General features: G+C 29.9%; 1 protein-coding gene across 1 annotated transcript in view; it reads left to right on the top strand.

The window, feature by feature from the left end:
* LOC141461367 (uncharacterized) overlaps positions 1-13,158 on the top strand; it is a 30,571-nt gene that overhangs the window by 11,717 nt on the left and 5,696 nt on the right. Inside the window, exons 9-11 of the mRNA XM_074142370.1 lie at positions 428-551; positions 2,994-3,146; positions 12,569-12,764. Coding sequence (XP_073998471.1) covers positions 428-551; positions 2,994-3,146; positions 12,569-12,764 — 473 coding nt within the window. The remainder of the gene's footprint in view (positions 1-427; positions 552-2,993; positions 3,147-12,568; positions 12,765-13,158) is intronic.

The following is a 13,158-nucleotide window of genomic DNA, read 5'->3' as shown; positions in this document are numbered from 1 at the left end:
TTTTCAGCGGAGAAATTCCTTTGCACGGACATTTTGCATCTAATATCTTCTATAGGGTCTTAATTATACATACCACAAACTAAATAGTAACAGAAATTACAAAGCATAAAGATTATTAATTTTTTTCTTTCTATTAATATCTTTAGTTTTTGTCTGTACCCTCCTTTCTTAACAGTACTGGACGTTTCTAGAGGGTTTGAATGTATTATCAATTAAATAAGTTTATCTTGAATAAACTGAAAAAGGTTACTAGTGTAATATAAATTAGTAAAATTATTCTCAAAGAAGTCGACAACTTTTTAAATACTAACTTAATAGAATTCAAATTTTGACTTGAAATTGAATACTTAAAGTTTATTATAAATCTTTTTGTGGATATTTTATATTGATGTACCGAAGAAAAATAATTGTATTTATTTTTTTGTAGGCACAGCACATGCAGACGAGTTCCTTTATTTATGGCCTTCCTTAGTCCCATTGTATACAAAAAAAGAGGACCTCAAGTTCTCCAAACTTCTAGTGAAGTTGTGGGTCAACTTTGCAACATATGGGTAAATATTTTCATAAAGTATTCGTAATCTATTTGTCTAGGGAAATGGGAGGTATTTACTCGCAGGAGGTATTTAGTTTTAAAGTTAATGCTTCTGTAAATAAATAAATTGGCTTTAGTAGAGAAACAGTAAATTTAATTATATAAAGAAATTAGTAGGTAATTTGCCGTTTTCCTCAAACGTTAGCTTAGGAATAATTGATTGCACAAACGACAAAAGATCACCAGTGATGTATCATTTGTTTCTCGAGGCAATTTTATATCGAATGAAACAGCAGCAGATAAATTCTCGATTAGTAAAGATCTTTGTTGGTGATTTCTAAGCACAAATTTACAATCTTTTTCAACGCTTCGTTGATGACATCAGCTGTGAAATCTATGCTCATATTAGAATTATCCTTGTGTATTCGACTATCTTCAGCCTCGAGCGATTTATATTTCTTCTGTAACTCTGTTGGAGATGAAGGAGTGCAGTCGGTCAATGTAATTGCAAACAATCCACGAATCAATCTAATTTGTTTTAGATTTCGATTTTTCCCTTTTTTCTGAATCTCTACATCCAAAACCAGTAGACTTGGTGTCTATAATATACGCTTAGCATTAAAGTACAATGTTAGAAACAGAAATTATGGAAATTCGTGTAAAACTAATGAAGATTTTGTATTTTTCCTATTTTTCTGAATCTCTACTTTCAAAACCAACCGACCTAAAGTGTATAATATACGCTTGGCATTAAAGAACAATGTTAGAAACATAAATTATAGAAATTCCAGTAAAGCTAATGAAGATATTATATTCTTCTCTATTTTCTGAACTACTACATCCAAAAATAGCCGATCTAATGTGTATTATATGGACTTGGCATAAAAATGCAACGATGGAAACAGAAATTATGGAAATTCCAGCAAAACTAATGAAGATATTATATTCTTCTCTCTAAGATGTAACATCCGCCAAACTTCAACACCCTATATCTCCTAAACTACTGCATTTCAAATGATTAAATTTCTATCAATTGTAGAACTAGTTATTGTCTATAAGTGATTAATGTTTTAATAGATTTCGAACATCACAAACTGAGATATTTGAACGCAAAGTTTTGTAAGATTTAACATCCGCCAAACTTCAATACCCTATATCTCCTAAACTACTGCATTTCAAATGATTAAATTTCTATCAATTGTAGAACTAGTTATTGTCTATAAGTGATTAATGTTTTAATAGATTTCGAACATCACAAACTGAGATATTTGAACGCAAAGTTTTGTAAGATTTAACATCCGCCAAACTTCAACACCCTATATCTCCTAAACTACTGCATTTCAAATGATTAAATTTCTATCAATTGTAGAACTAGTTATTGTCTATAAGTGATTAATGTTTTAATAGATTTCGAACATCACAAACTGAGATATTTGAACGCAAAGTTTTGTAAGATTTAACATCCGCCAAACTTCAACACCCTATATCTCCTAAACTACTGCATTTCAAATGATTAAATTTCTATCAATTGTAGAACTAGTTATTGTCTATAAGTGATTAATGTTTTAATAGATTTCGAACATCACAAACTGAGATATTTGAACGCAAAGTTTTGTAAGATTTAACATCCGCCAAACTTCAACACCCTATATCTCCTAAACTACTGCATTTCAAATGATTAAATTTCTATCAATTGTAGAACTAGTTATTGTCTATAAGTGATTAATGTTTTAATAGATTTCGAACATCACAAACTGAGATATTTGAACGCAAAGTTTTGTAAGATTTAACATCCGCCAAACTTCAACACCCTATATCTCCTAAACTACTGCATTTCAAATGATTAAATTTCTATCAATTGTAGAACTAGTTATTGTCTATAAGTGATTAATGTTTTAATAGATTTCGAACATCACAAACTGAGATATTTGAACGCAAAGTTTTGTAAGATTTAACATCCGCCAAACTTCAACACCCTATATCTCCTAAACTACTGCATTTCAAATGATTAAATTTCTGTCAATTGTAGAACTAGTTATTGTCTATAAGTGATTAATGTTTTAATAGATTTCGAACATCACAAACTGAGATATTTGAACGCAAAGTTTTGTAAGATGTAACATCCGCCAAACTTCAACACCCTATATCTCCTAAACTACTGCATTTCAAATGATTAAATTTTTATCAATTGTAGAACTAGTTATTGTCTATAAGTGATTAATGTTTTAATAGATTTCGAACATCACAAACTGAGATATTTGAACGCAAAGTTTTGTAAGATGTAACATCCGCCAAACTTCAACACCCTTTATCTCCTAAAATACTGCATTTCAAATGATTAAATTTCTATCAATTGTCCTTCTGAGGTGAAATAGATTCCTCAAATAAATATTCTTAGGAGAAACTTACTTTAAATTATATTTTATCCAACTAATGCTTATTTTTTGTTTTTTGGTTTTAGAACACCTACACCAAGTGGATTTGAATTTCAGTGGCCACAGTGGAATAAAGCTAGTCAGAAATATTTGAAATTCAGTAATCAAGGAGTTTCAGTAGAAGAAAAATTACTTCCGGATCGGATGTCATTTTGGGCCAACATAACGGATAATATAAAGTGAAACAAGAACGTTATCAAAACTATAGTGAAATTATAGTGAGGAAGGAGTAGAACATATTATTGGAACAATTATTGTGTTTCTGTTGAATCATTTTTCTCAATTAAGGCACTTGTGTGAACTTTGTTCTGAATCAGTTCTTTCAATACCTGGCATTTGCCGCAGTAAAATTTGTTAAGTACATAAATGACAATCTTGAATATTCAAATGTTCCTAAATAATTAGATTTTTGGGGGGAGTTTGTTCTTTTTTTGCTTGCACTGATAAGTGATACCCACCCATAAGCGAAAAATCGTTAGAAATATCTACCATTATCTTCTTAGTGTGAATGCAAATCTGCATATATAATTGGAGGTGTTTTTTTTAAAGTGTTAATATTTTAAATAATGTGAATATTACCAAAATTTAATTTTTAAATACTTTTTTGTTATTTTATTTTTTAAATTATACTGATTATGTAAGACACCAAACTTTTAAAACTTAGAATAGTGACACTGAATGAACACACTCTACAACAACGCTAAGTAATTAATTAATTATTATTTATTTTTAGTTTTATGAGAATATGCTGTGATAACCTTTTATCCTTTTCATTTGCATGAATCAATATATGAACATTTTTTATTGGCTTAAGAGGAAATACATTCCTGCAGGAAAGGAGTTGATGTAAAAATCATAAATGAATAAACTTTAGAAAATAATGAAATTACTGAACCAAATATTCATTTGACTGTCTGATTAATATGTGTAATTGTACTTCTAAAGGGCATAGATTTCTATGATACAGAATAGAATAGAATAATTCAATCTTTATTATATTATAAATATGTACAATAAATAAATAAATACACGAAGTGCCAATGTACAGAACATTCTAACCTTCATAACAAGTAATAGTACAGAAAGGTTAAAATATGAAGGATACAGAATGTAGGGGATAAGGAAGGAAAAACCTGCCGCTAGTGTAGAAAGTTGTGAGAAGGATGTGTTTTATTCTTTTGTGTCTGTAGGGAATAGAAGGATCTGTAGGAGGCTATGTCGCGGCATAGTGGATTAGGATGGTAGTCTAGAATGGAAAGGAGTTTCAGCAGACGATTTTGGATATAGGAGTGTAACAGGGATAATGGATGCAGCCTTGTGGAGTGAGTCAATTTTAGTGCGTCGTGGAGAGTCTGTCGCAAGGCTAAGAAATTTGTTCTGGAGTTTCTTGATGTTACCTCTACAAGTCCAGGCCCCAGGCGGAGCTGGCATAGAGTAACATCTGCCTAATTACCACTTTGTAAAGGAGGAGTTTGTTGGTCACAGTTATTTTGGAGTCGTCAAGTGAGAGTAGAGGAAATAATAGCCGTGTAGTCCAGTTTGCCTGAGTTTACTTTGTCCTGAATGGGAGTAGTGAAAGTCAGTTTTTTGTCCAAGTTAAGTCTAGGTACATTGGAACAGAGAATTATTATGTCTAATTTGTCGATTAAAAGAGGGTCGGCGTTTGGTGAAGTGTATAGCGTTAGTCTTATCGTGGTTTATTTTAACTCTCCACTTAGTACAGAATTTTGTTAGTTTGTCGGTAGCAAGAGTAAGTCTGTTGGTGATGGTGACCATTCTCCAAGAAGACGTGCCTTCTTGCCACGTCATGCTTTTAAGATATAGTAGTACTTTCGATCGTTGAACAAGGTTACACTTGAGATGTCTGTTAAATAAAAAAGATAATTTTTAAGCTTAAATTGATTTAATATTAAACGATTGTAAAATGATGGTGGAATATGTCTGAAGTTATCGTTACACTGTTCGTTAATCAAACCAGAGTTGGGCACTGATTAAAAAAAAAATTAAATTCTAAATTTAATTGATTAAATTTTTTAATTGATTAAATTTATTTTTAATTTTAATCAGAATTTAAACGGCGAATTTAATCGTAATTTTAATCATATGACAATTATTTAATCAATTAAATTTCAGATTTAATCGTTAATTAAACTAATTTAATCAAACTAAAAAAATTATGATTAAATCTGAGAATTAAATTGAACTTTAATTTTAATCACCGAATTAGTTCAATTTCAATCGTTAATCAAACTAATTTAATCATCCACTTTTATGGCTTTTCAACCAATGGTTCGAACCACGTTTTGGCAAGGCCATTTTTCTAAGCGTCTTCAATAAATACTTTTCAGATAATTTTTGTAGACTTGGACTTCTTCACGAGTCTCTAGACCAGAGGTTCTTACCCGGTGTTCCGCAGAACGCTTGTGTTGCGCGAATATGGTCCAAGTGTTCCGCGAAATTTCAATTTTAAATGTATTAAAATTTAGAAACTTAGGAAAGAAACGAAAACAAAAAATTGTTCATTTTTTTTAATTTGAATTAAATTTTAAGTTCTTGCTAAATACCGAATTTCAAATTATTTAATGTTAGTGTTCCGCGAGAAAAATATATACATATAATTGTGTTCCGCGTCTATGAAAACGTTAAAAACCACTGATATAAAAGGTTGAAAATTTTTTGGGTCATGAAATTCTGTAAAATTATGGCCGTTCTATATCTCCCACTGTGAACCAAGTATTGGTATGAAATTTTGTTCTCTTGTACACTTTGTTTTTCTCAATTATAATTTATAGTTATTTTGTGCGCAGATCTAAAAAGGTAGAAGATATAAAGGGTTGAAAATTTTTTGGGTCATGAAATTCTGTAAAATTGTGGCCGTTCTATATCTCCCACTGTGAATCACGTATTGGTATGGAATTTTTTTCTCTTATACACTTTGTTTTTCTCAATTATAAACTATAGTTATTTTGTACACAGATCTATAAATGTAGAAGATATAAAGGGTTGAAAATTTTTTGGGTCATGAAATTCTGTAAAATTATGGCCGTTCTATATCTCCCACTGTGAACCACGTATTGGTATGGAATTTTTTTCTCTTATAAACTTTGTTTTTCTCAATTAAAAACTATAGTTATTTTGTGCACAGATCTATAAATGTAGAAGATATAAAGGGTTGAAAATTTTTTGGGCCATGAAATTCTGTAAAATTATGGCCGCTCTATATCTCCCACCGTAAACCACGTATTCGTCTGAAATTTTGTTCTCTTGTACACTTTGTTTTTCTCAATTATAATTTATAGTTATTTTGTGCACAGATCTAAAAAGGTAGAAGATATAAAGGGTTGAAAATTTTTTGGGTCATGAAATTCTGTAAAATTATGGCCGTTCTATATCTCCCACTGTGAATCACGTATTGGTATGGAATTTTTTTCTCTTATACACTTTGTTTTTCTCAATTAAAAACTATAGTTATTTTGTGCACAGATCTATAAACGTAGAAGATATAAAGGGTTGAAAATTTTTTGGGTCATGAAATTCTGTAAAATTATGGCCGTTCTATATCTCCCACTGTGAACCACGTATTGGTATGGAATTTTGTTTTCTTGTACACTTTGTTTTTCTCAATTATAAACTATAGTTATTTTGTGCACAGATCTAAAAAGGTAGAAGATATAAAGGGTTGAAAATTTTTTGGGTCATGAAATTCTGTAAAATTATGGCCGCTCTATATCTCCCACCGTAAACCACGTATTCGTATGAAATTTTGTTCTCTGGTACACTTTGTTTTTCTCAATTATAAGCTATAGTTATTTTGTGCACAGATCTAAAAAGGTAGAAGATATAAAGGGTTGAAAATTTTTTGGGTCATGAAATTCTGTAAAATTATGGCCGCTCTATATCTCCCATCGTAAACCACGTATTCGTATGAAATTTTGTTTTCTCGTACACTTTGTTTTTCTCATTTATAATTTATAGTTATTTCGTGCACAGATCTAAAAAGGTAGAAGGTATAAAGGGTTGAAAATTTTTTGGGTCATGAAATTCTGTAAAATTATGGCCGTTCTATATCTCCCACGGTGAACCACGTATTTTTATGGAATTTTGTTCTCTTGTACACTTGGTTTTCTCAATTATAAACTATAGTTATTTTATGCACAGATCTATAAATGAAGAAGATATAAAGGGTTGAAAATTTTTTGGGTCATGAAATTCTGTAAAATTATGGCCGTTCTATATCTCCCTCTGTGAATCACGTATTGGTATGGAATTTTGTTCTCTTGTACTTTGTTTTTCTCAATTATAATTTATAGTTATTTTGTGCACAGATCTAAAAAGGTAGAAGATATAAAGGGTTGAAACCTTTTTGGGTCATGAAATTCTGTAAAATTATGGCCGTTTTATATCTCCCACTGTGAATCACGTATTGGTATGGAATTTTTTTCTCTTATACACTTTGTTTTTCTCAATTATAAACTATAGTTATTTTATGCACAGATCTATAAATGAAGAAGATATAAAGGGTTGAAAATTTTTTGGGTCATAAAATTCGGTAAAATTATGGCCGTTCTATATCACCCACTGTGAACCACGTATTCGTATGAAATTTTGTTCTCTTGTACACTTTGTTTTTCTTAATTATAAACTATAGTTATTTTGTGCACAGATCTAAAAAGGTAGAAAATATAAAGGGTTGAAAATTTTTTGGGTCATGAAATTCTGTAAAATTATGGCCGCTCTATATCTCCCACCGTAAACCACGTATTCGTATGAAATTTTGTTCTCTTGTACACTTTGTTTTTCTTAATTATAAACTATAGTTATTTTGTGCACAGATCTAAAAAGGTAGAAAATATAAAGGGTTGAAAATTTTTTGGGTCATGAAATTCTGTAAAATTGTGGCCGTTCTATATCTCCCACTGTGAATCACGTATTGGTATGGAATTTTTTTCTCTTATACACTTTGTTTTTCTCAATTATAAACTATAGTTATTTTGTACACAGATCTATAAATGTAGAAGATATAAAGGGTTGAAAATTTTTTGGGTCATGAAATTCTGTAAAATTATGGCCGTTCTATATCTCCCACTGTGAACCACGTATTGGTATGGAATTTTTTTCTCTTATAAACTTTGTTTTTCTCAATTAAAAACTATAGTTATTTTGTGCACAGATCTATAAATGTAGAAGATATAAAGGGTTGAAAATTTTTTGGGCCATGAAATTCTGTAAAATTATGGCCGCTCTATATCTCCCACCGTAAACCACGTATTCGTCTGAAATTTTGTTCTCTTGTACACTTTGTTTTTCTCAATTATAATTTATAGTTATTTTGTGCACAGATCTAAAAAGGTAGAAGATATAAAGGGTTGAAAATTTTTTGGGTCATGAAATTCTGTAAAATTATGGCCGTTCTATATCTCCCACTGTGAATCACGTATTGGTATGGATTTTTTTTCTCTTATACACTTTGTTTTTCTCAATTAAAAACTATAGTTATTTTGTGCACAGATCTATAAACGTAGAAGATATAAAGGGTTGAAAATTTTTTGGGTCATGAAATTCTGTAAAATTATGGCCGTTCTATATCTCCCACTGTGAACCACGTATTGGTATGGAATTTTGTTTTCTTGTACACTTTGTTTTTCTCAATTATAAACTATAGTTATTTTGTGCACAGATCTAAAAAGGTAGAAGATATAAAGGGTTGAAAATTTTTTGGGTCATGAAATTCTGTAAAATTATGGCCGCTCTATATCTCCCACCGTAAACCACGTATTCGTATGAAATTTTGTTCTCTGGTACACTTTGTTTTTCTCAATTATAAGCTATAGTTATTTTGTGCACAGATCTAAAAAGGTAGAAGATATAAAGGGTTGAAAATTTTTTGGGTCATGAAATTCTGTAAAATTATGGCCGCTCTATATCTCCCATCGTAAACCACGTATTCGTATGAAATTTTGTTTTCTCGTACACTTTGTTTTTCTCATTTATAATTTATAGTTATTTCGTGCACAGATCTAAAAAGGTAGAAGGTATAAAGGGTTGAAAATTTTTTGGGTCATGAAATTCTGTAAAATTATGGCCGTTCTATATCTCCCACGGTGAACCACGTATTTTTATGGAATTTTGTTCTCTTGTACACTTGGTTTTCTCAATTATAAACTATAGTTATTTTATGCACAGATCTATAAATGAAGAAGATATAAAGGGTTGAAAATTTTTTGGGTCATGAAATTCTGTAAAATTATGGCCGTTCTATATCTCCCTCTGTGAATCACGTATTGGTATGGAATTTTGTTCTCTTGTACTTTGTTTTTCTCAATTATAATTTATAGTTATTTTGTGCACAGATCTAAAAAGGTAGAAGATATAAAGGGTTGAAACCTTTTTGGGTCATGAAATTCTGTAAAATTATGGCCGTTTTATATCTCCCACTGTGAATCACGTATTGGTATGGAATTTTTTTCTCTTATACACTTTGTTTTTCTCAATTATAAACTATAGTTATTTTATGCACAGATCTATAAATGAAGAAGATATAAAGGGTTGAAAATTTTTTGGGTCATGAAATTCGGTAAAATTATGGCCGTTCTATATCACCCACTGTGAACCACGTATTCGTATGAAATTTTGTTCTCTTGTACACTTTGTTTTTCTTAATTATAAACTATAGTTATTTTGTGCACAGATCTAAAAAGGTAGAAGATATAAAGGGTTGAAAATTTTTTGGGTCATGAAATTCTGTAAAATTATGGCCGCTCTATATCTCCCACCGTAAACCACGTATTCGTATGAAATTTTGTTCTCTTGTACACTTTGTTTTTCTTAATTATAAACTATAGTTATTTTGTGCACAGATCTAAAAAGGTAGAAAATATAAAGGGTTGAAAATATTTTGGGTCATGAAATTCTGTAAAATTATGGCCGTTCTATATCTCCCACGGTGAACCACGTATTTTTATGGAATTTTGTTCTCTTGTACACTTTGTTTTTCTCAATTATAAACTATAGTTATTTTGTGCACAGATCTATAAATGAAGAAGATATAAAGGGTTGAAAATTTTTTGGGTCATGAAATTCTGTAAAATTATGGCCGTTCTATATCTCCCACGGTGAACCACGTATTTTTATGGAATTTTGTTCTCATGTACACTTTGTTTTTCTCAATTATAAACTATAGTTATTTTGTGCACAGATCTAAAATGGTAGAAGATATAAAGGGTTGAAATTTTTTTGGGTCATGAAATTCTGTAAAATTATGGCCGTTCTATATCTCCCACGGTGAACCATGTATTTTTATGGAATTTTGTTCTCTTGTACACTTTGTTTTTCTCAATTATAAACTATAGTTATTTTGTGCACAGATCTAAAAAGGTAGAAGATATAAAGGGTTGAAAATTTTTTGGGTCATGAAATTCTGTAAAATTATGGCCGTTCTATATCTCCCACGGTGAACCACGTATTTTTATGGTATTTTGTTCTCTTGTACACTTTGTTTTTCTCAATTATAAACTATAGTTATTTTGTGCACAGATCTAAAAAGGTCGAAGATATAAAGGGTTGAAACTTTTTTGGGTCATGAAATTCTGTAAAATTATGGCCGTTTTATATCTCCCACGGTGAACCACGTATTTTTATGGAATTTTGTTCTCTTATACACTTTGTTTTTCTCAATTATTTGGTTTTAAAAATTTAATCTCTCAAATTTTGAATAAATTAAAAAATTTAATCGTCCAAAGTGATTAAAACTAAATTTGGAATTTAATTTAATCAATTAAAATTCTGATTATTTAATTTTAATTTTAATCTTAATTTTTAGTTATGATTAAAAATTTTAATTGATTAAATTCTTATTAAATTAAAAGTGAATTTAAGTTTAATCAACTAATTTTGGCCGATTAAATTTTTTATTTTTAATCATGATTAAAATTAAATTTCTTTTTAATTCAATTGTTTTTTAATTGATTAAATTTTTGCCCAACTCTGAGTCAAACTGTTCAAGTATTGTACCATAGAGAGATGTTATTAGAGGGAATGAAGTAACAGCGAATCCATGTATAGTTACAGAATTTTCAAACTTTGTTTTTATTATAAAAAACAAAAGAAAAACCTAAATTTAAAGGATGGTCTATTATTTGAAAAGTTTCTTGAAAAAAGAGCACTTTCAAGGATATCCGGGAGACCTGTAGCGTCATCAGGTCAACATCATCTTTCCTTGAAACTAACAAAACAAAAAATCATTAAAAAAAAAAGAACATATTTAATTGACTTAACAAAAAAAAAAAAAAAAAAAGAACCACGTTTATTTTATCTTCACAAACTACTTCCTTTAAAAATAATAATAATAATAATAATAATGTAATTATAATTTTTTGAATGTAAAGTATTCGATCAAACACAAAAATACCGAAATTAAGAGCGAAAAACGTTTTTAACAACTTCTCACTTCTTAAAAGAAAGGAAGAATTACGATCGCGTTAAATTTTCTAAATCCAGTTATAATCGGAAATTTGTATTTGACAGGTTTTTATGAGTAAATATGTTCTATTTTTTGGTTTTCATCGGAAATCTGTCTTGAGGAGGTTGCCTAATACTGGAAAAGTATTTATTCGAATTAGGTCTGTCACATACGTGAGGATCTGAGAAAGAATGAGCAGCTTCACACATAAAATTTTACATAATTTAGCGTAATTAAAATTTGATATTTAGATCTGAGAAGCGATCAAATCAAGCCGAAAATCAGTCAACCAATTTCCTCAAAAACAGCTCCAACAATTTATTTCAAACTTCACAATATGCTCGTTGCATACATTTTAAATGTTCATTTAATAGATTTAAACTAAATTGTGTGGATTATTTCGCTCAAATTGTTTCAACAAAATTTTAAAACATTAAAATTGTGATAGGAGAAAATCTTGGGATTTCATTCCCGAGTTTTTACTTTCTTATAGTTGAGGGTTAAATTTGTTGCTAAAATGCAAAGATACGTGTAGAAGAAAATTCCTCCACCGTAAGGAAATTCTACTTTAATAGTTCTAAATATATTTTATCACCTGAGATTTTCTTCAACTTCTTGTGGGCATTAATCAGACGTAGATCTATCACTTTTATTTGGATCAATTTCTTTAGGAAAATAGGTTTTTTTCAGCAGTTCTATTGGTGTGGAGAAGGAAGACACCCTGCTTAAACTTCATTTTAGTTCACAAACTGCGTAATCTTAGCAAGAATTAAATACGCTTCTGAAATTCGAAAAACGTACCACGAATCTTGAAAATTAGTAAAAAAAAAAGGTTCACTTAGACTTTTTGTTTGTAAGTTTTGCACAACTTTCTTGAAATTGCTGGAAATAAATTTCTACGAAAATTGCAAACTAATTGCACAAATATTTCCAAGATGGTAATGGCTAAACTGAATGTTAGATGGTTGAAGTATTTTTGTGTAATCCATCTTCGTAACCAAATTCCGTATAACCTCATCACGTGCCAAATTACTTTTCAAGAGAAAATAAAAAAAGAGAAACAGGAGAAGGGAAAATATATTCCAAGGTTCTCCTTATAAATATAAATCCCCACTCTTTTGCGGGATTTCATTTTTAAATTAACTTACTAATCCAAACAGATATGGACATGGCTAATGTGCTATGCTTACTTCTGTATATTAGGTGTGAGAACAATATAGCTCGAACTTCGGAAGGACTTCTAAGAGGTTATAATGTACAAACGAGAAACGGGCGTACAGTACTTGGTTTTTCTGGAATACCTTACGCTAAACCACCTTTGGGAAAACTTAGATTTCAGGTAAAACTAAATTGCTAAATTCAAATAGCGCTGATTTTTTTCTAGTGGGGGGGGGAGAACAGCAGTTATTTCTGGTAAAATGATTGAAAATGGAGAATATTTGTTTCTCTAGGGGCTAGATAATTTATTACAATTTCGATTTTATTTCTATTATTAATATTTAGTTTAGAATTAATATTCACGTCATTTATTTTAGTAATCAGTGTAATCAACCCGATAAGAGCGGAGTTGCGATCGGCACCGGCATTCGGCGAAAAAATGGCTCAATAATTACGGTTAAAGAACATTATATTTTATACTAATTTCATTTTTAAAACGAGATAATTATATTTTACAATGTCATAACTGATAAAAATAATTTTGTTGAAGTATTATTCAATTCGAATAAATTAAA

The sequence above is a fragment of the Rhodnius prolixus genome, unplaced genomic scaffold, assembly GCF_049639745.1.
Source record: "Rhodnius prolixus isolate KJV_2025 unplaced genomic scaffold, Rpr scaffold_1, whole genome shotgun sequence".
NCBI lineage: Eukaryota > Metazoa > Arthropoda > Insecta > Hemiptera > Reduviidae > Rhodnius > Rhodnius prolixus.
The sequence above is the reverse complement of the archived record's forward strand: the minus strand, read 5'-3'. Positions and strand labels throughout refer to the sequence as shown.